This window comes from Microcaecilia unicolor, chromosome 12 (genome assembly GCF_901765095.1).
Source record: "Microcaecilia unicolor chromosome 12, aMicUni1.1, whole genome shotgun sequence".
Taxonomy (NCBI): domain Eukaryota; kingdom Metazoa; phylum Chordata; class Amphibia; order Gymnophiona; family Siphonopidae; genus Microcaecilia; species Microcaecilia unicolor.
In genome coordinates, this window is record NC_044042.1 from 25,686,774 (window position 1) to 25,714,038 (window position 27,265).

A 27,265-nucleotide genomic window follows, 5' to 3' on the forward strand; every position below is an offset into this window, starting at 1 on the left:
TGAGATTTCCCTGTAAATGTGTAATTTCTTTTCAGAATGTTCGTTAGATTTTTTTTTGGAAGGCAAGAGTGCACAGTTTTGTTCTAGATTCTCAGTTATTTTGGGCCGAGTTAAAGTGAGAACTGTTATGCTCCTGTCTCTTATTACTTTTTTATGCTACTACTATCTTCCTATTGTGTTTTAATGATTTCTCCCCCCCCCCCCCCCCCAGTTGTGGGCTGCATTTAAGGACCCTTTTACCAAACAGCAGTAAAAAAAGTGGCCTTACACACCCTTACGTGGGTCTTTCCCATGCGCTAAGGCGATTTTTACAACTGGGATAAAATAGGCGAGTTTCCTTTTTTTTTTTTTGTATTAATGGCCACACACAAATTTTCATCCAAATACACAGTGGTACACAATATAGTACTGTATGACTGTTACTCTGTATTCCTTCTAGGATGATCTCAGATCTATATAGTTCCACAAATCTTCTGAAAAGAAAACCCCCAAATAGTTTTGGGTTTCTTTTCTAGATTTGAAATATTTCAAGATTCACAAAAGACGGGAAATCTTTGCTTTGCGCGGGAAAATGCCTCTGTACGTCAGCGGACTGAATCACTCTCAATTCTGACATTGAAACAATAACGGACACAAGAAATGCTGGAAGACAAGCAAGGACACTGATAAAAAAAGGTTGGAAGTACAGTCCTGAATAACGAAGTTTTTCCCTGACAAAGCCAATAATAAATACAAGGGCGAAATGGGACCCCGTAGGCTGGTTGAGACCTGAAGGTAAGTAAACTTTGGGTCTTTTTTTGCTTTCAGTTGATTTGCTTCCAATATCAAAAGATCAGAAATTAAAAAAAAAAAAAAAAAAAAATCAAATTAAAAAATTAAATCGGGTTTTTGCCAATGAAGGGTCAGTTCAAAGAGTCTGTCAGAACTGAGAGTGATTCAGTCCGCTGACGTACAAAGGCATTTTCCCGCGCAAAGCAAAGATTGCCCGTCTTTTGTGAACCTTGAAATATTTCAAATCTAGAAAAGAAACCCAAAACTATTTGGGGGTTTTCTTTTCAGAAGATTTGTGGAACTATACTTCTGAGATCATCCTAGAAGGAATACAGAGTAACAGTCATAGAGTACTATATTGTGTACCACCGTGTACTTGGATGAGAATTTATGTGTGGAGGAGTTCTACTATTTTGAAAGTTGATCACACACTAATTTTGCCATTAGCATGTGGCCATTAATACAGACTAGCGCATGAGGCCTCATCACCTCCCATTATGTGGGCAGTAAAAGCTCACACGGTAAGCAAGCACTAATTGGTTTGCACGTGACAATGTAGCTACACTAAGTAATTAGCGCAGAACACTTCCACTCGCTGCCCCCAGACATGCCCCCCTGCGCCACAAAATAAATGTTATTTTTTAGCGCGTGGGTAGCATGCACACATACCGCAGCTTTGTAAAAGGGTGCGTACGTGCACGATTTCCTTCAGTTTAGGTTTGTTTTCCTGCTTGGCCTATCACATAGTAACATAGTAGATGACGGTAGAAAAAGACCTGCATGGTCCATCCAGTCTGCCCAACAAGATAAACTCATATGTGCTACTTTTTGTGTATACCTTACCTTGATTTGTATCTGCCATTTTCAGGGCACAGACCGTAGAAGTCTTGCCCAGCACTAACCCCGCCTCCCAACCATCAGCCCCGCCTCCCCCCACCAGCTACCAGCTCTTGCTGACTTTTTTTTCAAAGTTGTATCTTTGATGTATAATTTAAATGCAAGAAAAAAAATAATAAAGTCAATGGGACCGATTTCTTCCTACCACCAAAGTCTTAACATCATGGCAACCCAACCACCCAACAACATTTTGCTGACAGCAGTAGTAACTCACCAGTGAAGTCCTCCAGGCACTCACAAGCATAGCCACCCTCCCTGCTGCGACACACCCCATTGCTCCCACAGGGGTTGGAATAGCAGAGGTCCACCTCTGTCTCACAGTAGTCACCGGTAAAGCCTGGTGGGCAGCGGCAGCGCAGGCCATTAACAGGGTGGACAGGGCGGAAGAGGATAGTGTCCGAGGCAATGAAGGGGGCTGAGCTGTCGAACTTGAGTACAGAAACACAGCGCATGTAATTCTCGCAGGGCTCCCGCAGGCAAATATTGTCATCAAAGGGCAGCACGCGCTGGGCAGAGATCGCAGCCAGCAGAGTGCGGTTCAGGTACAGCTGCTCCTGCAGGGCCTCCGAGGGGAAGAAACAGTCACGGGAGCCACCGGGCAGCAGAACAGAGAGGCTGACGTTCAGGACAGGTGCCTGCACGTCTGTGTCGTTTTGGATGTTGAAGATCACCACATCGTCTCTGGGAGTGGCCAGCACGGCAGCCACACCCTCAATGAAGAGGGAGAGCAGTGGCGACAGGAAGCGCTCCTGGGACATGTTCTCCAATCGCAGGGTGATGCTGTGGGTTAGCATCTCATCCGTAATGACAATCACTTGTAGGGTGCACTGCGCAGTCACGCTGTGAATACCATCTGCAGAGAGAAGCACAGAATAAGACTTAAAAGGAACTTACAAACAGTTTATCTGATTTCATACAATATGGAAAAGCAGATAATGTTCATTAAAACATCTAGAACTTCAGAAAGCACAACAAGGAGAATGAGCAGCATCCATGCTTGTACACAGTTTTCTATGATATAACATTACGTAGTGAAAATTATTACTGAGAAAATCTTTGAGACACTCTTGCTTTGTCCGATGATGCTATATCCACTGAATACTCTTAGTAACTCACTGGTGTATGAACTTAGCTTTAATCCTAGAGGCGCTGATGACCTTCAGATAACATCACACCTACTACCTATGGATGATTTGAAGCTGTACCACTCCCATGATCATCATTTGATGGAACCAGGGCCGCTTTTAGAAATGCTGGGTCAAATGGCAGAAATTAAGGAGGGGGCCCCTGATCCCCTCTCCTCCTTTCTCTCTCCCTCCTGATCTCCCCACCTGCATCGCTACTATGCGATCCTGGCAACTGTTCCCTTTCTCCCCACCACAGTCTGTCTCCTCTTCCCTTCCCCTCACCTTGCAATCTTCTTTAAAAATTTTATTGCCCTTCTCAGACGGGCCCTGGTGCAGCAGCCATCCTCACAAGCTGCCTCCAGCTGCCCCAAAGCTTTCCCTCTCTGCCGCGATGACCCACCCAAATGGAAACAGGAAATTGAAACAGAGGGGGACACATTACGGTAGATAGGGAAACCTCGGGGCAGCCGGAGGCAGCTTGTGGGGATGGCTGCTGCACCAGGGCCCCTCTGAGAACGGAACTAAATTTTTAAAGAACATCGGGAAGGAGAGGAGAAGGAAAGGAGACGGACTGTGGTGGGGAGAAGGGAAAGAGATGCCTAGATCGCAGGTCTACTGGAGCTGTGGGGCCCAGGTTGCTCTCCCCCCCCCCCCCCCCCCCCCCCCCCACCAACACCGGCCCTAGGTAGAACACCTTCAAGAAGTGAAGACTTTCTCAGATGACATCACGATCACTTTTGGTCTGGGCAAATGTGCAAAGGCAACATTCCTTAATGGAAAACTAAGTAAAACTGAAAACATTTCTCTCACAGAAGGCTGTCAGATATAAGAGCTTGAGCAGGAAGGTATATTTAAACATTCAAGAGTTGAAGAAGATGCAGTAATTCAGGGTAAATTACTACGAGAAAATACCAGCAAAGAATGCTACAAAAGACTAAAATTGATATGAGAGAGTGCTTTAACAGGGTGGAATATGATGCAAGGTATCAATCAACTGACAATTCCCATGCTCACGTACAGCATTGAAATCAAAGACTAGCTTCTCAAAGATCTTGTAAAACTGAATATAAGAAGAAGAAAACTCCTTCATGTTCATCAGATATAAGAACATAAGAATAGTCATACTGGGTCAGACCAATGGTCCATCTAGCCCAGTATTCTGCTTCCAGCTGTGGCCAATCCAGGTCACAAGTACCTGGCAGAAACCCAATTAGTAGCAACATTCCATACTACCAATCCTGGGGCAAGCAGTGGCTTCCCCCATGTCTATCTCAACAACAGAGTACGGACTTTTTCTCCAGGAACTTGTCCAAAACTTCTTTAAACCCAGATACGCTAACCGCCCTTACTACATCCTCCAGCAACAAGTTCCAGAGCTTATGTGAAAAAAGTTTACTTCCTATTTGTTTTAAAAGTATTTCCGTGTAATTTCATGGAGCGTCCCCGGTCTTTGTACATTTTGAAAGAGTGAAAAAAAAAATCAATTCACTTTTACCTGTTCTACACCACTCAGGATTTTGTAGATCTCCATCATATCCCCCCCTCAGCTGTGTCTTTTCCAAGCTAAACAGCCCTAACCTGTTTAGCCTTTCCTCATATGAGAGGAGTTCCATCCCGTTTACCATTATGGTCGCTCTTCTTTGAACCTTTTCTAATTCCACTATCAGGCTTATTTTCGAAAGAGAAGGGCGCCCATCTTCCGACACAAATCTGGAGATGGGCGTCCTTCTCTCAGGGTTGCCCAAATCGGCATAATCAAAAGCCGATTTTGGGCGTCCTCAACTGCTTTCTGTCGCGGGGACGACCAAAGTTCACGGGGGGTGTCTGCACCACATCGAAGGCGGAACTGGGGCGTGATTAAGAGATGAGCGTCCTCGGCCGATAATGGCAAAAAGAAGGACGTCCCTGACGAGCACTTGGCCGACTTTACTTGGTCCTTTTATTCTTGCGACCAAGCCTCAAAAAGGTGCCCAAACTGACCAGATGACCACCGGAGGGAATCGAGGATAACCTCCCCTTACTCCCCCAGTGGTCGCCAACCCCCTCCCACCCTAAAAAAAATTTTAAAAATATTTTTCCAGCCTCTATGCCAGCCTCAAATATCATACCCATGACAGCAGTATGCAGGTCCCTGGAGCAGTTTTAGTGGGTGCAGTGCACTTTAGCCAGGCGGACCCAGGCCCATCTCCCCCCTACCTGTTACACTTGTGGTGGTAAATGTGCGCCCTCCAAAACCCACCTGAAACCCACTGTACCCACATGTAGGTGCCCCCTTCACCCCTTAGGGCTATGGTAGTGGTGTACAGTTGTGGGGAGTGGGGTTTTTTTTGGGGGGGGGGGTTGGGGGGCTCAGCATACAAGGTAAGGGAGCTATGCACCTGGGAGCAATTTGTGAAGTCCACTGCAGTGCCCCCTAGGGTGCCCGGTTGGTGTCCTGGCATGTCAGGAGGACCAGTGCACTAAGAATGCTGGCTCCTCCCACGACCAAAGGGCTTGGATTTGGTCGTTTTTGAGATGGGCGTCCTCAGTTTCCATTATGGCTGAAAACCGGGGACGACCATCTCTAAGGTCGACCATCTCAACATTTAGGTCGACCATCTCTAAGGTCGACCTAAATGTTGAGATTTGGGCGTCCCTGACCGTATTATCGAAACGAAAGATGGACACCCATCTTGTTTCGATAATACGGGTTTCCCCGCCCCTTCGCGGGGCCATTCTGCGAGGACGCCCTCATGAAAACTTGGGCACCCCATTCGATTATACCCCTCCACATCTTCTTTGAGATACGGTGACCAGAATTGAACGCAATACTCAAGTAGAGGTCACACCATGGAGCGATAAAGACGCATTATAATATTCCTAGGCTTATTTTACTAAGACTGTATATCCTAAGAGTTGATATACATGGAAATACATTATACGAGTCAATGATATAACTGCAGGGGACCACAGGGGCCTGGGCCCCCCAAATTGGCTCTGGGGCTCCCAGTTTGGCTGGCAGGGGTCCCCAACCCCCACCAGCAGAAGCATTTGTCCCACGCTAGTCTCGCCACATTGCCTACCCTGCTCTTCTCAGTCACGCCATGCATCTCGTTTTAGAGAAACTGAGCATGTGCGACGGCAGAGAGGCGGGCCAAAATGAACCCCTCACACTTTGGGCTTTGCCTCCCCCCCTCCCGTCGAGGTCTGGCTTCGCCCTTGATACAAGTACATATAACGCTGCTATTATAGTCCTCTAGGTATACTTAATAGCATCAAGAGACCAGGTACTCAAAAAGTGCTTAAGTACCACAGTCTACACTGTTGAGCGTAATCTGCTGAACAAAAGGAATGAGTGAGAGTCCACCAGCACATGAAGACAAGAGAACAAAGATCAGCAAACATGGGGACACAGGTGACTACAGCACAAAAGCAGAGGGAGATAACACAGATTTACTTCATAAAGCACAAGTAGATCAAAATTTGGCAGAAAAGCAGTCAAGAAGAAGGGAATTTAATAATAAAGATGAGATTGATAATTAATTGCAACACGGAACTGTGGATTCACAGCCAGCACAGACAAAAACAAAAAAACCCAGTAAAACATAGAAATGCAGGTTTTGTAGCACTGAACTAGGAAAGAGTTACACATCTTCACTGTGTGTGATGTGCTGATGTCAGAAGGTATTAATTTGTGGAATGCATTGTCTGGACAACTTCGGCAATGTAGTAGTAAAACACAATTTAGAAAGGTGCTGAAAACACAACTGTCTTTTTAACATTTTTATGAAGAATTGAACTATTTCAATATTGGCTTTGTGGTGTATGTATGTAGTTGTTCTCAGAAAAATAATATATCAAAAATCTAATAAATATAAACAAAAACATCAGAGGATCTGAAGACACACAAGTCTGGAGCAATGTGGAACAGGTGCACAGCCAGACCTCAGGTTTTGAGTTGGTCTGAGCCCAAAGTGGGGGGGGGGGGAGGGAAAACGTTTGCCCCATCTGCCCCCACTGCAACCCCACATACCTGGGCTGGTGGGGGTCCCCAAGCCCTGCCAATGGAAGCCCTCTTCCAGCCTATGTCAGCTCTGCCTAACCTTGTTCCCCCCCCCCCCCCAACTCCCAGACACATGCTTAGTTTTAGTGAAATTGAGCATGCATCAGGGATAATCACCACCTGTTTATACATGAAAACTCAGAATGCGTGGGGGCGGGCCTCCCTCATGCATGCTCAATTTCACTAAAACCAAGTATTTTGGGGTGGGGGGAACCTGGTCAGGCAGCGCGGTGGCTCAGCCCCTCCAAAACCAGAGGTCTGGCTATGCACCTGTCCCACATTGCTCGAAACTTGTGTGTCAAGAGAGCTTGAGACAAGTACATAGCAGCTCTCAGGGAGTGATAGAGAGAGTAGATGGCATGGATGAGCAGCCCGGATAGGCCAAATGGCCTTTACCTGCCTACATTTTTCTCTGTTTTTAAGTTTTAATCTCCCCCACCCCCTTACCTATACAAAGATGTAGGTCTGATTTTCCTATGAAAACTATATGTACATTTCCAAGTTTGAAAAATCTATTTGCCTGCTCAACTGGGGCAAGTAGATTTTTGTTTTTGGAAGGTGAGATAGCACTATCTTTGAGGAGAAGTAGGATCTTCAATCCCAATCATGGCCAGAAAGGAAGTTACAACTTTCACACCAATCAGGGTCTGTGAGGAGAGTTTATGGAGGAAGGGAATAGAAAAGTGAGGTGGGAAGACAGAAAATTAAGTGGGTGAGGAGAAGAAAGAGAAAGGACTGCACCATGTACTCTTAACACCCACACCCTCGAAACATGAGGGGTGTATTTTTGGGGGGTTTGAACTGTGAAGTGTTCTAGCTTCCGCAATCCTTTTGTGAGGTTCAATCAGCAAAGAATAAGGCATCACGTGTATTATATAGAGGCTATCTAAGAATTCCATACATCCAATAGAAGACTCCTGAAGAAGGCCTTTTTTGGCCGAAACACGAGTCGTGTTGAGTCTCGGATGTTGTAATAAAGCTACAATATACTTGACATTTTCTGCTGTTCCATCATTTGTCACCCTCGCTGTGTTTGACTTGTTTGTGTAACTGCAAGGGTTGCTGTACTTCTGTGTTTTTGCCGTGTCCTACTTGCATTTTGGCAAGGGCATATCAGGATGGGGTGGACTTGGGTGGTCTGTGTCACAAAAAAGGCAAAGACAGCTTGCCAAACGCCCTGTTTGTGATGCCAGTATTAAATCATGAAAGCGCGTAACTGAACACGATGCTGTATATGGCTCCGTACACCTTGTTGGATAGACTGGATGCACCAGCAGGTCTTTACTACATTTCTATATAAATGCAGGGGGGAATGGTTCAAATCCTGTGTGTTTCCACACAAGAGGGACAAAAAACCAGGATAAGATCAGCAGAGCAGCCAAGTTACCCAGTTCCAGGAGGGAGACTTTTGGTTCCTCCTAGTTTTATGGTTACATCCCAAAGCAGCGTGGTATTTGTAGCCCCTAATTCTACCCAATGAAATCAGTACTGCAGATCCCACAATGCATCAGAATGAGCTAGGCAGAAATCCAGAACTGGCTTTGAATCTCCCTCCTAGAACAAGGAGGTTTAATAAACAAGAGTGGAAGTGAGCCTATCTAGTCCACTGTAAGCAAGGAAGCCAATTAGGTTAATTTCTGTTTCCACTCCCTCATGCAGCCGTCATCTCTAGTACACTCAAAACAAAGAAAGCAAACCTGTGAGCTGTGCATCCGCGTTATTGTTCCACCTGTAACAAGTCTAAAGCTGTTTCCATTGGATAGGCACTGCCTTAAAAGGTGGAGGACAAAAGATTTTTTTAACTTATTGGACAGCTTTTTAAATTTATCTGACAGCTTCCCATATCTATATATAAAAAACTCACCCTCAACGTTCTATTGTCTGCTGACGTCACTGAAGCCAAGGTTCGTATGTTCGAAGCTCTGAAGCCACGAAAATCACAGTCTCTGGGCCCCGCCCTCGCGTCAAACGTTATGACGTTGAGGGCGGAGCAGATTCTCACCTCCAACGATCTACTCAGGCCACAAACTCCGGATTTCCACACTGTAGCTCTGCTCCGCCCTCGCGTCAAAACGCGATGACGTCGAGGGCGGGCCACAAAAACAGCCACCCACACAGAGCTACAACGGAAACAACAGCGGTGCACGCCACGAACCAGGTAAAACCGCGACGAGCCATGCAGCCATGAAACCCTTGCTAGCGCCTGTTTCATTGCTCTCAGAAACGGGCCTTTGTTTACTAGTGAAGATATAAATATCATGAAATAACAATTGAATATCACTAAAACAGCTTTTAAAAGTTGTTACAGCTGGTAGAAACAGCAATTTAAAAATCTGTATTTTGTGCTCATTTTTCTACACTAAAATCTAAGTAAATAAATACACTGTACACAATACAGATGGCTAAATTTCAGTGAGGAAATTCTGTTTCCTGATGGGTTCATATTAACTGTTGTTGTAATCTGCCTTGGGAGGCCTGGTGTTATAAAGATAATGGAATATATTGAAATTAAATGGAAATAAAATTAAACTTTCCTTTCATTGGGGCACCTTTTAGATACACAAATGGATTATTCTGTTTTTGAACATGTTTCAGGGGCAAGTGACTTTATAAGTCAAAATAAAAATAAATATTTTGTTTCATGCAGATCTCTTTTGTTTAAACATAACTAAATGGGCTATACACCCCTTATGCAGTCCATTGGTTTTCTTATATTTTGTTCCTGTGATGACTTATACTGTGCCAAAACTGAAAACGCTTATCTCTATCTGGTCGATAATAAAAGGAGTTCATTGTGAACCCTATCCACCCTAAAAGATTGTTTTGTGGCTGTACAATTGTGATATTGAATAAATAAGTGTATGTTTGTGTCCCTAGTCATGCATCCAAAGTTTATATAATCTTTTCAAGAAAGCCAGTTAATCGTTTAACTTATTAGTGGAACATAACCACAGAAGCATGGTATGGTCGCATTTTCAATATGGTAATACTAGGGCCCAGCAAAGGAACAGGTTATTTTGAGTTAGTCTTCACTGGACAAAACTTGCTCTCCTTGTGACATCACTATTCAGCGGGTAGGCAGTGTCTTATAAGGTGAAGGTTAAAGTTTTTTTTTACATTTAAATCACACATTATCCCAAGCAAAGCCAGGATCAATGTGGCTTACATTTGAAAATACAGTGAGACAGAATAATAGAGTTATTTCATGGGAGCAAATAGATGGATATGTCTGTAACATTTAGCAAATTTGAGATTAGCATATATACCCAACTGGGTGTTTAAAAGTTTATTCTTTAATGATGCCACATGTTCAGAAATCATAGCCATACGTACGGGCAGTTATTCAAAGCTTATCATATGCACACACCAGATCAGGCATCCATCATCACATTGCAAAAGTAAACAACTTCTACAGAGTACATTCAAAATTTAATTTTCATTTCCTTAATTCCATCTTCCAAAATTACAGACAGCAAATGTAGATCAGCAAGACCCAAAGCACTCCAAAACAAGTAAAGTCAGAAACATCACAGTTTATTCCTAACTAGCCGTTGAGCCCGTAAAAACGGGCTAGTATAGGAAAGGGGGGGTTGAAATCCCCTTCCCGTCGCCACTGCAAGGCCCCCCCCCCAGCTGCCGAGCTCGCCCCCCCTCCATCCGGCCCGGGCCCTCGCGCCGCTATTGAAACAGCGAGGGAACGCAGCACACAGCTCTGCTCTGCTGAGCTGCCGTCGGCCTTCCTTCTTCTTCTCTGCCTGTGTCCCGCCCTCGTGTGATGTAACGTCGTCGAGGGCGGGACACAGGCAGAGAAGAAGAAGGAAGGACAGCAGCTCAGCAGAGCTGTGTGCTGCGTTCCCTCGCTGTTTCCATAGCTGAGCGAGGGCTCGGCCGGGTGGTGGGAGCGATAGCGACGGCAGTTTCGTCCCTCGCAAATACGCAGTACAGACCCTCTCTGTTCCGCCCCCATCATCACGTATTGACGCGGGGGCGGGGCAGAGAGGGTCTCTACTGCGCATTTGCACTCAAAGCAGGTTCAATGCGGCTTACATAGTAACAGGGGATACAGAGCATTATATGTTTGATTGTTCAACCACCCTTAGGATTCACCTTTGGGTTTAAAAAGCAAAACTATGTGGATGCACGGTCTGGATAAACAAATTAAAATAATCAAAGTTTAAAGCAAATGCCCATAATATGTAATAGCAATAAAAAAACAATGACGGAATATTTACATAGCAAGCAGCCTGAGGCAAATGATTTATTTTCCACTGAAAATAATTAACTTTGTATGAACTTGGCTGCTAATATTGTGCTGAACTGGACAACGTTGGCGCATTTAGACTGACTCTGGACTTCTGCATGAAGGTAGCTCTGCCCTCATTATTTAATATCTTTCTTTTAAATAGTAGTAATAAACAATATTAAGTGCATTTTTATAATATACCACTCTAAATAAATACGTGCAAGGTAGCAAGTGAATCTAGTATGGATTTCTTATATAATTATTTTAAGCCATGTTCTAGGGAGGAAAAGACCTCAGGTGTTCGGCTCTTTCTCGTGAACTTTTATTCACAGAACTGCCGATGGAACTTCTTCACCAGTCTTAAAAACCTCCGACCATTAATTACTAGATTCACTTGCAACCTTGTACATATTTATTTAGAATAATTTAGCAAGATACCTGCCACAGATCACATCAATTATAATGTACCACTGCAATCCACTAAACAAAAGGAACAAGTTCCCACAAACCATCTTTCTCTTTTAATCTAGGCACAGGAAAAAAAAGATTTTAAATGCTCCCAGGTTTCAACCTAATTCATGTTAAATGTGGGATAAATTAGTAAATAAATATATAGATAGAAACTCTGAATGCTGAGCACCTGATTCTTATAACATGATGTCTGTTTTAGTGGCCCTAGGAGAAAAAAAAGTCTTTGCACAAATATAATACATGCTAGGGGGTCCCTATAACCAGCCCCCTCCAAATGACACATTGATTATGATTTATAATAAATTACTACTCTACCTATGAAAAGTTATTCCGTTATTATACTTCCTCTGGCATGTTTGAAAATATAAGTGAGATTAAATAAAAATGCTACCAACAATAAAGAACGACAACGTGGATGCAGAAGCTCATAGGTTGGTTTGCTCTGTTTTGAGTGTACTAGAGATGACGGCTGTGCTGGGGAGTGGAAACAAAGATTAATCTAATTGGTTTTTCAACAGGTTGACGTCACTTTGTCTCCTGTCTATTATTTATTTATTTATTAGGTTTTATTTACTGCATTTTCAAAGGAATTCACTCAAGGTGGTGTACCTTAAGAATAGATCAAACATGAGCAATAGACAATTGCAGCAGTAAAAATATTCAAAAACAATACAAAGTATGGCGTTGTATACTATTTACAATGTCAACACAATACGTAATAGAACATTATAAGTGATAGCGAAGGGTAAAGCAAAGATGTAACATATAGAAGGGTAAGGAAGTAGGAAGAGTTAGAAAGTAAGGTGATTGATTTAAAGAAAGTTGCACATGAGGTCAGAGAAATGGTTAAATGTTATCTCAGCAAGGGTAGGAATGGATAGCATGTCCTGCTGCAGTATATGCAGCCTGAGTACTCCCTGTGTGTGTGAGTGAGACTAACGAGTTAGTTAGTCGGGAATAGTGCTGGGCAGACTTATACGGTCTGTGCCAGAGCCGGTGGTGGGAGGCGGGGCTGGTGTTTGGGAGGCGGGGATAGTGCTGGGCAGACTTAAACGGTCTGTGCCAGAGCCGGTGGTGGGAGGCGGGGCTGGTGGTTGGGAGGCAGGGATAGTGCTGGGCAGACTTAAACGGTCTGTGCCAGAGCCGGTGGTGGGAGGCGGGGCTGGTGGTTGGGAGGCAGGGATAGTGCTGGGCAGACTTATACGGTCTGTGGCAGAGCCGGCGGTGGGAGGCGGGGCTGGTTGTTGGGAGGCGGGGATAGTGCTGGGCTGACTTATATGGTCTGTGCCCTGAAGAGGACAGGTACAAATCAAGGTAGGGTATACACAAAAAGTAGCACATATGAGTTTATCTTGTTGGGCAGACTGGATGGACCGTGCAGGTCTTTTTCTGCCGTCATCTACTATGTTACTATGTTACTTCTTCCAGTAAAGGCCTGTTTGAAGAGCCAAGCTTCCACCTGCTTCCTGAAGTAGAGATAGTCTTGTGTTAAGCGCAGCCTTTCAGGCAGTGCATTCCAGAGTGTGGGGGCTACTCCAGAGAAGGCTCGCTTGCGGGTATCACATCGTGTAATGTCTTTTGGAGAGGTGTGGTTAGTGAAAGTCCTTGGGAGGATCTTAGTGTCCTTGGCGGTGTGTGGAGGATCATCCTATTTTACAGGTACTCAGGGCCTTGACCTGGTTAAAAAGTTTATCTCTACTCATTCACAAAGCTGCTCAGTTACCCAGATCCAGGAGGGAGATTTTCTGGGCAGACCTGGTTGTCAACTAACATCCCAAGACAGTGTGGTTTTTGAAATCTCTGATTCTAGCCATTGAAATCAGTGCTACGGGTTTCATAAAGCATCAGGATAAGGATATCAGAAATCCAGGACTGGCCCAAAATCTCCCTCCTGGAACCAGTAACTGGGCAACTCTATAATTGTGACTCTGTAAAGCAACAGACAATACAAAGGTAGGTAATAATTGCAAGGCCCATTTCAGCATCACCATCAGTGATCCTCTTCCACTCCCACACAAAAATGATGGTATCTCTAGCAGTGGTTCCCAAACCTGGTCCTGGAGGCACCCCTGCCAGTCAGGTTTTCAGGATATCCACAATGTAAATTCATGAGAGATATTTGCATGCACTGCCTCCACTACATGCAAATCTCTCATGAATATTCATTGTGAATATCCTGAAAACCTGATTGGCTTGGGTGTCTTCTGAATCAGGTTTGGGAACTATTATTATTATTATTTATTGCATTTGTACCTCACATTTTCCCACCTATTTGCAGGCTCAATGTGGCTTACAGAGTAGTGTTATGATATAATCATTACATGATATTCGATACAATCGATAATTAGCTGAAGGTAGGTGAGGATTTAAATGGGAGATGTTAGGTACGGGAGAGATGCTAATGTCCTGTATTTGAGGGATATGTCCAGTTTCTACTTATGGAAATCAAAACGACGTCTCCCAGCTTCCAGTGGGGTAAGACCAGGACTGTATCAGGCTGTGTCTTATAGAGCGATGCAGTCACCTTCCTTTACTATTTAGCTGAGAGGATCTTGGTGAAATTTCAGCCTTTACTACTGAGTACTAGTTCAATAAAAGAAGAGGAAACTAGCCACTGTAACCCCTATCCCATCCCCCATTAATTGTGGCCCTAGGCATGATTTGTATCTGTAATGCAATGTTCCAGCAGGTACATGGAACAGAGAGCAAACTGGATCCTTTGTAAGATGAGAACCCATCACGTCTGCAAAAAGAGCCGCTGTGACCTTGGAATCTCACGTACGATTCCTACCTCAGCATATCACTGTGAAATCTTTTTATTAGAAATTATGATATGAAATAACAGCAAACACCCACCCCACCCCACTCCACCACTACTTCTGAATAGCAGACAACAGTAACCAAAGGCAGAAGCTATTCAAGGATAACATCGCTGTAGGGCCTGTGTTCTTATGATCCCAAACCAAAGCACTGTCAGCAAGAATTAATTCCCCCCTGACCCCCCCCCCCCCAAACCTCCCTCAGCACTCAGCACTCAGCATAAAGGTCAGTGCAATAAACACCAGCTCCAGCCCAGCAGGTTCTGGAGAGAAATTCCACCCTATGCAGCCCTTTGCACATTCCTGTACTAGTCTGACCAGTTCCTCTAGAGTCACTTACCACCTGATGTTCCCAGACTCCCTGAGAAGTGCAAGAATCACACAGGGGACACTCCAGGGTCTTTGGAGTTAGTAAAATCCATACTGGCTAAAATTAATTTTGCCACAAAGTTTCCTAGGGGATTAGAACCCCTAGTCAGCAGGACAAATAATACTGCAAGTTAGCCAGGAACAAGGGAAACCCAATGAAGTAGTGGTAATGCTTTGAAATCAGTGACCCAGGTTCAAATTCTGAACCCTTCTCCAGCTCTTTGGGGACAGGAAGCGAGGCTGGAAGCACTATAAAATTTAATTTAAAAAATGATGCCAAGAGGTAGGTAATAAAAGAGAGCTGCAACCTACCTCTGGCCATTAGAGGGCACTGCAGTACTTGGTTATAGAGAGAAGAAATAATGGCAAATAATAATAAACAAATAAACAAACAAATGGTCTATAAGCCCCTAATGCAGTTCATTGTTTTTCTTATATTCTGCCTATGTGATGACTTACACTGTGTCAAAACTGTAAATACAGTAAGACAGAATAATAGAATTCAGTAACATCCAAAACTTATTAATTAACATTATAATTGTGTTCGCACTTGGGTAATAACTGAGAAAATGCTGTTGAAAAATGACTTTGAACAAGAAATAAATATATATCACAGAACTGGAAAATGTTGGTACATTTAGACTGACTCTGGACTTCTGCATGAAGGTAGCTCTGCCCTCATTATTGAATATCTCTCTTTTAAATAGTAGTAATAAACAATATTAAGTGCATTTTTACAATATACCACTGCATTCCACAAAACAAAAGGAGCAAGTTCCCACAACCCATCTTTCTCTTTTGATTAAGGCACAGGAAAAAAATGATGTAAATGCTCCCAGGTTCCAACCTAATTCATGTTTAATGTGGGATATAAATGTCATAAATAAGCAAATAAATAAATAGACAGAAACTCTGAATGTTGAGCACCTGAATCTCAGAACATGATGTCTGTATTAGTGGCCCTTTAACAGGAGAAAAAAAAATCTCTGCACAAATATAACACGTGTTATGGTGTCCCTATAACCATCCCCTCCAAATGGCACACTGATTACGATTTCTAACAAATTCCTACTCTACTCATGAAAATGTATTCTGTTTTTATAGTTCCTCTGTGTACATCAGTATGCTACACAAGCTGGCATGTTTGAAAATATAAGTGAGATTAAATAAAAATGCTACCAACATTAAAGAACAAAAACGTGGATGCAACAGCTCATAGGTTTGCTTTGTTTTGAGTGTACGCAGAATGACGGCTGTGCAGGGAAGGGGAAACACAGACTAAACTAAGTGGCTTCTAATTTTGACATCATGCTGTCTCCTGTTCTCAATCTTCCTTGGGCAGGATCAGGCAAATTCCACACTGCTTTGGGATGTAAGCTCAAAACCAGGACTGGCCACAAAGTATCCAGCCTGGAATTGGGTAACTTGGCATCTCTGCTCTTGGTGGGTTGTCAGTGTTTGCAATGTGTGATTTCTTGTAAAATGGCTGAGAAATTTCAAACACTGTGATTTGTCAGACAGTATCACATGACCATGAGTAGTCATAATGCTGGCTGAGAAATTACAAACACTGTGATTTGTCAGACAGTATACTGTCCTGCTTATAATCGAACGAGAAAAACGCCCAAGTTCCGACCTAAATCGGGAGATGGACGTTTATCTCACAAAAACGAATAACACGGTTTAATCGAAAGCCGAACTTGGACGTTTTCAACTGCACTACGCATCAGGATGGGGTTGTCAAAAAACCAAGGCTAGGCTAAAATCTCCCCTCCCCTTGGAACTGGGTAACTTGGCTGCTGTGCAGTCATTGTATCATGGGGTGCTAAGCAATAACTGCGTGGCTTCAGCAATCCCTGATAACATCACAAACAATGCATCAGATCCACTAAAGTGACAGCTGAGCCACCTCATGGAAGGAAGCACAGTGGCCACTATTAGCCAACTCTATGGTAGCCATGGTGTATTGTAGCTAAAAATACCAATGAGGCCCAGCCTTTGGCATTTGTGTCTCACAAAGCACTGGGGCATCTCCTCTAACTACCAATCATCCCATCCCCACCCATTTCTCAGTCAGCGGATCAGCCATGATGTCACCTGGGAACCCTATGTCAGAGTACAGGGAAAGCAAACTCTGGTTTTCAAAAGCAGTGATTCCCAAACCCGATGCTGGAGGTACCCCAGCCAGTCAGGTTTTCAAGATATCCACAATGAGAGATATCTACAAGCACTGCCTCTACTAAATGCAAATCTCTCTCATGAATATTCATTGTGGTTATCCTGAAAATCTGACTGGCTGAGGTGCCTCCAGGACTAGGTTTGGGAACTTACTGTTCTAGAGCTACAAACTAGTCTGTGCTACTGGATAATCAGAATATGCAAACTGACCTGCTTCCTGGAAGATATGCATTATGAATATTCATTGTGTATAGTCCATAAAGCAGGCCTGTCTGTGTCCCTAGGTGCCACTTCTGGACAACTGAAGTATGTGCTTCTGTAACCCTAATAAAGGCATAGAGAGATATAAGCTGCGTGGTGCAGCAGGTACAACCCCAAATATCAGCATAGAGAGGTGTAATCTGGACAGAGCAGCAGGTACAACCTCAAACAGCACTGAGAACAGAGGTCAAGCAGATTTCGGTTTCAACACCCAAATTAGCTCGAAATCCAGGTTCAGGTTTTGCCCTTTTCAGCTGAAACTGAAACTCCTCCACCCCACCCCCACTGCTGCACACAGCCTCCCTTCTCTCTCCCCTGCCACCGCCGCCACAAACAGCCTCCCTTCCCCCCTCCCAGACCGACCCATCAGTCAGCCGCCTCCCCAGGCCTACCTTAGGGAACAGCAGGTGCAATCCTCATCTGCCTAATAGTGAACTGTTGGCAAGCATTCAGAGTAAGCTCGCCCAGCAATAAACTGTTGACAAGCTCTAAATTAAATCATTGCCATGCTTAAATACAAAGTTAAGTAACACTGTTGCTGCCAGCTTTGAACTAAATTGTTGCTAGATTAACTGAAAAATGTTAGCACTACTTCGCTTAAATTGTAACCAAGCTCAAATGCAATTGTAACGTAGTATTGCTCAAATACACACCAATCACTTATTTGCCACAACACCCAACACATAGAAATGAACACCAGCAATACACTCATAACCATCCAGTGTCTCATTATATTCTCATACGCAATCACAACACAAAACCTAGACAACAACTCCACTACTCACAATCCGCATGACACTCACACACACACCATGCACACCCAAAACAACAACCACAACAATCCACTTACATATCACCAAGCCCATGCACAACCTTTAAACAACCTACCAAATCAAAGACACAACAACCAACCAACAGGATCAAACCCCGAATATTTACGAGAAAACAGGGAAAACAATGACAACAACAAATTCAACCATCGAAGACACAGACAGTTAATAAAAATAAACACATCTAACCCCGCCTTGGAACCACATCACCAAATCAAACTAGGATACGTCAATGCAAGATCAGCAGTAAGCAACTCGATAGACATACTAGATTGGATCACCACAGACAAACTAGACCTCTTATTTATCACAGAAACCTGGTTCCATAGTCCTACGGACCCCGCCATCCTACTAACGTGCCCACCAGAATACAAAATCACGCACTGGACAAGAAATAGAGAAAAAAGAGGAGGCGGAATAGCTTTAATATACAAACCTGAATTCACCATCACAATCACAGGCGAATCTACCTCACCACAACTTGAAATTGCATCGACAAGAATCAACCATCCAAGTCTAATAGGACACCTTAACACAATCCTATTCTACAGGCCACCAGGAAAATGGCAAGATGCCCAAGCACAACTCATGGATTTCATCTCGAATACCTGCGTATCAACCTCAAACATCCTCATACTAGGAGACATCAACTTACACCTAGAAGATGACACCCTACCAAGCACACGAGAATTCAAAGAATTCCTACAACTCTGGGATCTGCAAACACCCGACGTACAACCAACACACGAAAAAGGACACACACTAGATATCATAACAAATAGACTCGAACCAAACTCAGCTATCACACTCACCAACACAAGATGGACACCCACACTGTGGTCAGACCACCATAAAGCAAATGTCACACTTTACTGGCAAAAAACACAACCGAACACAATCAACAAACATGAGCGAACAACCTACACAACAAGGGGAAAAATAGACCCCACAACATTCTGGCAACAGATCTACCAGAGTGAATGGACTGCAAACGCTGGCACCATCCAATTCCTCCAAGAATGGGACGATATAAGCACAACAACATTAGACAAAATCGCCCCAGTCCAAACCAGAACATCACACAGGAAAAATGCAAATCCATGGTTCAACGAAGAGCTGAAAAAACTGAAAACACAAGTCAGGAGACTTGAACGAGCCTGGAATAAAAAGAGAGATGAACAAACACTAAACGACTGGAAACAACTTCGGAGAAAATACAAATACACCATCAAACAGACAAAAAGACTACACTATAAAACATTAATAGGACCAAACTACAAAGACACACATAAACTCTTCAACCTCGTGAACAAACTGTTAGACACCACACCAGTTACAACCAACGGCAAAGATACACCAAGTGCTGACAACCTTGCAAAATACTTCAAGGAGAAGATTGTGCAACTACGACAAAAAATACCCGCCAGCACTACAGAATACACCACTCTCCTAGACTGTCTAGATCCAGAAGAAGGAACACACCCAGCAGACAGAACCTGGACCGAATTTGAACTATTACCAGAAGAACTCATCTCTAAAACTCTCAAAAGATATGCCAAATCCAACTGCAAACTAGACATATGTCCAAATAGCCTCATGCAAACTGCTCCTCAACAATTCATAACAAACCTAACAAATCACATAAACTACATGCTACAAAATGGACTCTTCCCAAAAGAAAAAGGAAAAATCCTACTCACACCAATTCCCAAAGACACAAAGAAAAACACAAACGAAATAACCAACTACAGGCCAATTGCATCCATACCACTAATAACCAAGCTAACCGAAGGTATGGTAACCAAACAACTCACAAACTATCTAGACAAACATTCAATACTGCATGATGCCCAATCAGGATTCCGTTCGAATCACAGCACAGAAACAGTATTAGTCACCCTAATGACCAGATTCAAACAAAGAATTGCAACCGGCAACAATATACTCCTCTTACAATTCGACATGTCCAGCGCCTTCGACATGGTTGATCATGAAATCCTAATACACATACTTGAATACTTTGGCATCGGAGGAAATGTCTTGAATTGGTTCAAGGGGTTCCTAACCCTGCGCTCATATCAAGTCACATCAAATTTAACCACGTCCAAGGCATGGACACCTGAATGTGGAGTCCCACAGGGATCACCTCTCTCTCCAACTATATTCAACCTAATGATGATCCCTTTAGCAAAACTCCTATCAAACAATAACCTCAACCCGTACATATACGCCGATGATGTGACAATATACATCCCATTCAAACAAGACATCAAAGAAATCTCCAGCGAAATCAATAAAAGTCTACACATCATGAACACATGGGCAGATGCGTTCCGCCTGAAACTGAACGCAGAAAAAACTCAATGCCTGATACTCACCTCCCAATACAACACAACAGAATTCAACGTGATAAACACACCAAACCTAAAACTTCCAATCTCAGAAACACTAAAAATCCTTGGAGTGACCATCGACCGCCACCTAACACTCGAAACCCACGCAAACAACGTAACCAAGAAGATGTTCTTCAGCATTTGGAAATTGAAAAGAATTAGACCATTCTTCCCAAGATTCGTCTTCCGCAGCCTAGTGCAATCCCTCGTCCTTAGCCACTTGGATTACTGCAACTCATTATACGCTGGCTGCAAAGAGCAAATACTAAGGAAACTTCAAACAGCCCAGAACACAGCAGCCAGGCTCATCTTCGGAAAACCGAAATATGAAAGGGCAAAACCACTACGAGAGAAACTACATTGGCTTCCACTCAAGGACCGCGTTACTTTTAAAACTTGCACACTAGTCCACAAGATCATTCACGGTGAAGCCCCAGCGTACATGTCTGATTTAATAAACCTACCACCTAGAAACGCCAAAAGATCATCCCGAACTCACCTCAACCTCCATTACCCAACCTGCAGGGGCTTGAAGTACAAGACGATACACGCGTCAACCTTTTCCTACAAGAGCACGAAATCTTGGAATACATTACCACGCAACCTAAGAATGATCAATGATCAAGCCTCCTTCCGTAAACTACTGAAGACACACCTGTTCGAACAAACTTATGGAAAGAGCCAAAACACATAGAGACCACGCATTGTCCACAATGCAATACACATCCGCATCTGTTCCATCATCCCTTTATCCAGTCATCCATACATTCGTCCACGGAACTATATACACTATATGTCTAGGCGCCTAATAACGCCTAATAATGTTTTTTCCCATTGTTTCCTTCTAATGTTTCTATGTTTTGTCCCATTGTTATACTACCAACGATATTCGAATGCCTCGCACAACTCTGTTCAATGTAATCCATAACTTATTTGTAACAAATGTATTTCTATTATTCAAGTCTTATTGTAAGCCACACTGAGCCCGCAAATAGGTGGGAAAATGTGGGATACAAATGCAATAAATAATAATAATAAATAACTAACAGCATGGAGGGATGTAACCTGCAGGAAGCGGCAGCCACAATCCCAAATAACAGCACAGAGGGCTGTCACCTGCACTGAATGGCAGATATAACTTCAAACAAGGGCACAGAGAGCAGTATGCAAATCTAGCCACCATTCTGGACAGACTAGGTGGACCATACATGTCTTTATCTGCTGTAATTTACTATGTTACTATGTAACGATATATACTTTGTTGCAGCTGACTGCTTGATTAATTATTCTTACAGTCGCTGAAGAGAGATCAGTGCAATCTGTGTATCCTTGCTATAGTAACACTGACTCATGCATCCACACCACCCAGTTTTTGGCTGTCAGCCTTTCTATCCTATAGCTCCATTGTGTGCTTACAACACACACTCTGCAGCCTTTTCATGCAAACCAACAGAATCAAAGAGAACTCGTTACCTGGGCACTAGGTGATTGGATACACTGGGCACCTGCCAGTTTTCTTGTCTACTCAACATTCAAAGTGGCAGGTGGTGAATAGTGTTCTGCCCCCATATTCATGGAGGCAGGGTGTATTGTGATGTATATTTAATATGACTATTATCTGTATTCAATTGCATTGTCTGTGTACCAGGGCCCCCCCTGCTCCCTTTAATTTTGAGATTTCGCTATGGGTTGTTAGCTCAGAGCTAGGGCCAGCCCTCCCTCTCTGCCCTTGCTAGCATGCTTTTGTGATCAGCAGCTGTTCTAGGGGCTGATCCCTCCTTAATTTACTGTAATTCCATCAGGGTTTTTCCATCATCTCCCCAAGTCATTCCCCAATTATTTTCCCCGAGTTCCTCCCTCTTATTCTTCTTTCAGAGTTACAGCTTTTCCTCTCAGCTGGGCTGAGGTTTTGGCCATCTCTTTGCCTCTGGGATAGCTAGATACAGACTCTATGTGCAGAAGGCAACAATTCTCTTCTAAGCAACTGAACTGTAAGATGGATTTGCTTTGTTTATTCTGAGTACTACAATAAATAAGATTTGCATAAGAACTGAAAGTCTACCGGTGAAGCTTCTACTTGGGGATGGTTTAAGCTGGCTGTTTAAGTTACACTATACTTTGCCTACAACAGTACAAACATAAAGCAAGAGAGGCTGGGGCTGGGCAGTCAGGTCAAGAGGCTCTACTGTCACATGGTGTACTAGTAGGGCCGGTGGCAGACACACTGGAGTGCAAGGCACAAATTTGGGAGGATGTGGCCTCAAAGTCCACCAGCAGGCTTTGTCTTCTTCAGCTTTGGGCAGGCTAGAGGCCTCCTGTGCCATTGGGATCCACAGCAATTGTTCTATTGGCACCCTCTTAATGCCAGCCCTATCTACCAGCCTTATTCCTTGTACTGTGCGATATACAGTGAGATAAAAGGGACAGGAAGGCCTAGGGGTGGTCCTTATACTCTGTAGTCTGTGATACAGTGAGATAGGAGGATAAAAATGTTTGGGGATGGTCTTTATTCCCTGCATCATGTGATGTGGAGGGGCATTTTCGATATGACGTCTAAGTCCAACTTTGGATGTTTTGCAAAAAATGTCCAAAATCTGAATAGGAAAGAAGGTTATTTTCAAAAAAGAAAAATGTCTATCTTTTTTTTTTTTTTTCAAAAATACTCTTTTAAACAATTTGGATGTTTTGTTTTTTGGTCCATTTTTGACAAAAAAAAAAAAAAAAGTCCAAGTGCAAAGCGCACAAAATCAAGCCATTGCAATGTAGAAGGAGCCAGCATTTTCAGGAGACTGGTCCCCCAAACATCCCAGGAAAGCAATAGGGCACCCTAGGGGGCACTGCATTAGACTTCATAAAATGTTCCCAGGTACACATCTCATCATTGCTGCGTTGTCTGCTGAGCCCCTCCCCCTCCCCACACACACACAAAACCCACCACCCCCAACTGTACACCATTACCATAGCCCTTACAGGTGAAGGGGGCATCTATATTTATTTTTTATTACATGTGTACCCCGCGCTTTCCCACTCATGGCAGGCTCAATGTGGCTTACATGGGGCAAAGGAGGGTTAAGTGACTTGCCCAGAGTCACAAGGAGCTGCCTGTGCCTGAAGTGGGAATCGAACTCAGTTCCTCAGGACCAAAGTCCACCACCCTAACCACTAGGCCACTGTGGTTACAGTAGGTTTCTGGTGAGTTTTGGAGGGCTCACAGTTTTCTCCACAAGTGTAACAGGTAGGGGAAGGTATGGGCCTGGGTCCACCTGTCTGCAGTGCACTTCATCCACCACTAAACTACTCCAGGGACCTGCATGCTGTTCTAATGGACCTGAGTATAACATCTCAGGCTGGCAAGTAATGTTTTTAATCACATTTTTGGGGGGTGAGGGGGTTTACACTAACAGCTCCTCAGGATCACGGAATTTACTTCATCACAGCTGAACAAGACAAAAGAGACAGAAATATTTGGGGATGGTCTTTATTCCCTGCTGTGCTACATAGAGGGGCATTTTCAATATGACGTCTAAGTCAGACTTCGGATGTTTTGCACTAAATGTCCCAAATGGAATAGAAAACATGACCACTTTCGAAACCACAAAAGCTCTATCTTTTTTTATTTTGAAAATACTGTTTGTAACAAGGTTTCGTGCTCTGTGCGTTTATTTTTTCAGGCCATTAAAAAAAAGGTACAAGTGAAAAACGTAGAAAATTAAGCCATTTGGATGTAGGAGGGGCCAGCACTTTTAGCAGTCTGGTCCCCTAGACATCCTAGGAGAGCAGTGAGGGCATCCTTGCGGACACTGCTGTGGACTTCATAGAAATACTCCCAGATACACATTCACCATTGCTCCCTGATCTTGTCTGCTGAGCCCTCCAATACCCACCCAAAACCCACTACCCCCAACTGTACACCACTACAATAGCCCTTATGGATGAAGGGGACACCTACATGTGGCCACAGTGGGTTTTACTAGTGAGTTTTGGAGGGCTCATAGTTTCCACCACAAGTGTAACAGGTAGGGGGTGGTATGGGCCTGGGTCTACCTGTCTACAGTACACTGCACCCATCACTACGCTACTCCAGGGACATTCCTGCTGTTCTAATGAACCTGAGTATAATGTCTGAGGCGGGCATAGAGGCTGGTGAGTACTATTTTTTTTCACTTCTTTGGGATGGAAGGGGGTCATTGACCACTGGGGGAGTAAGGGGGGGGTCATCCCTGATTCCCTCCAGTGGTCATTTAGGGCACTTTTTGTGTCTTATTTGTTACTAGTGAAAAAGGCCCATTTCTGACACAAATGAAATGGGCGCTAACAAGGTTTTCCTCGGCTCTCCTGCAGCCACCCATGTCCAGCGACCCTCCTCTCTCCCCTGCCCCCCCTCCAGCCACCTATGTCCAGCGACCCTCCTCTGGACATGGATCAGCTGTGAGGCATGGTTTTTTTTCCCCTCCGGGTATGAAGTTGACATCATAATGGCTACGGTGATGTCAGCCTGATCTACGGAGCCTAGCAGCCCAACTCGGAATGAGCCACGGTCCCAGGCAAGTCAGAACGTTGGAGGTGAGAATTATTATATAGGATAAAAACAGGTCTAGACCAAAACGTTGAAGTTTTCACCCTAGACGTATTTGTTTTGTTCCATTATGGCTGTACAAGTGTTAGGCACGCCCTAAGCCCGCCTTAATCTCACCTTCGAAATGCACCTGACACACCTCATTGTGATTTGGATGCACTGCAGAGGAAATGCAGAAACATCTGCAAAACAGGTTTTGAAAATACTGATTTGGACGTTTTGAGAAATATCTGTCCAAATGTTGCTTTATAACACTTTTTGTACGTTTTTCTTTTTTTGAAAATGAGCCCCACAGTAAGATAGGAGGGTTTGAACTGCCTGGGGATCGTCTTTATTCTCTGCAGTATGTAATACAGTGAGATAGAAGAGATAGAAATGCTTTTTGCTGTTCTATGTTCAGGGTCGCCGAGAGGGGGGCAGGGGGGGGGACAAAATTTCCCGCAGTCTCCTCCACCCACCACCCTTCGTCCACCACTGGGCCGGGCCCCCCTGAATTCAAATAATAGCGCCTCACCTCAACCTCGCTCCGTGTGAAAGAAGCGTAGCAGCGGCAGTCTGCAGATTGCCTCCCTTCGGGCCTTCCCTCCCTGTGACCCGCCCTCATGCAAGTTACGTCAGACGAGGGCGGGACACAGGGAGGGAAGGCCCGAAGGGAGGCGATCTGTAGGCTGTCACTGCTGTGCTTCTTTCACACGGAGCGAGGTCGAGGTGAAGCGCTATGATTTGAATTCAGGGGGGCCCGGCCCAGAGGTGGACAGAGGGGGGCGGCAACAACGACGACCTCGGGGAGGAGGGGGCGGGGCCCCGGGCCCGGCCCCGTCTCTCGGTGGCCCTATCTATGTTAACCAGATAGTTATCCGGATGTGCCTAGGTAACTCCCGGCTCTGCCCTGGACCATTAAATGGAGAGTGCCAAACAGTCAGAGAGGAAATTCAGCGACACTAACTGGTTATGGGTCACTGAATATTCTGTGGGGACCTGGTCAGCAGATAGGAGCCTCTTCTATGCGGTTAGCCTAGCGCTGAATATCATCCCCTCAGATACTTGCAAATTTAGATATATAGAATTCTTTTTGTCTTGCAAAAATGTTACGTTTATGGAATGCTTCACAAATAACCTGCTCAGAGCCGCATGTTTTCTATAACCAGAGACCCACCTGGTATCTCTATTCATCCAGAAAAGAGAAAAGTCCCAGTTATGACTACAGCAAACTCTGAAATGTCTGGGCCATGCACCTTCCTATTGTGCATCCACTGATCAGAGTTGCTGATCGCTAACATTTAGCCACATCTGAGCAGAGATATACATCAGCACCTAGGAAGCGCCTGAACCTGCAGCCCATATAAAGATGAGAAACATTTATGTTTATTAAAAAAGAGCTTTATGTACGCCATATCTAAACAAAGGTCACAGCGGTTTACAATAAATTAAAAACATAAAACACAAAAGACAGGAAGGAACTCCATTTTAAAATAGGAAAGAGGACTTTCATTCAATAATGACTAGACAGGAAGACAACAACAGTCCAAATGTTATATCGGTCAACAGGCCAACGGCCAACTCACTATGCATAAGTACATAAGTATTGCCACACTGGGACAGACCAAAGGTCCATCAAGCCCAGCATCCTGTTTCCAACAGTGGCCAATCCAGGTCACAAATACCTGGCAAGATCCCAAAAAAGCTCAACACATTTTATGCTGCTTATCCCAGAAATAAACAGTGGATTTTCCCCAAATCCATTTTAATAATGGTCTATGGACTTTTCCTTTAGGAAAGTATGTATGTATATGTATGAAGCCAGCCAAACCTTTTTTTAAACCCCGCTAAGCTAACTGCCTTTACCACATTCTCTGGCACCGAATTCCAGAATTAAATTACATGTTGAGTGAAGAAACATTTTCTCCGATTCGTTTTAAATTTACTACTTTGTAGCTTCATTGCATGCCCCCTAGTCCTAGTATTTTTGGAAAGAGTAAACAAACGATTCATGTCTACCTCTTCAACTCCACTCATTATTTTACTCCCAATTATAAGCTCCTCCTTTTCCTCCCTAGTTACAATTTATATTTAAAGTAACCCTTAAGTAACTACTACTACTACTACTACTTGACATTTCTAAAGCGCTGCTAGGGTTACGCAGCACTGTACAATTTAACATAGAAAGACAATCCCTGCTCAAAGAGCTTACAATCTAAAGGACAAATGAACAGTCAGTCCGATAGGGGCCGTCAAATTGGGCAGTCTGGATTTCCTGAAAGGTAAGAGTTAGGTGCCGAAAGCAGCAC

General features: G+C 44.0%; 1 protein-coding gene across 1 annotated transcript in view; it reads right to left on the minus strand.

Annotated features, from left to right (window-relative positions):
• The window catches only part of CELSR2 (cadherin EGF LAG seven-pass G-type receptor 2), a 240,141-nt gene that overhangs the window by 134,790 nt on the left and 78,086 nt on the right, over positions 1 to 27,265 (minus strand). The window contains exon 2 of the mRNA XM_030221921.1: positions 1,883 to 2,521. Within this exon, the coding sequence (XP_030077781.1) occupies positions 1,883 to 2,521 (639 nt within the window). The remainder of the gene's footprint in view (positions 1 to 1,882; positions 2,522 to 27,265) is intronic.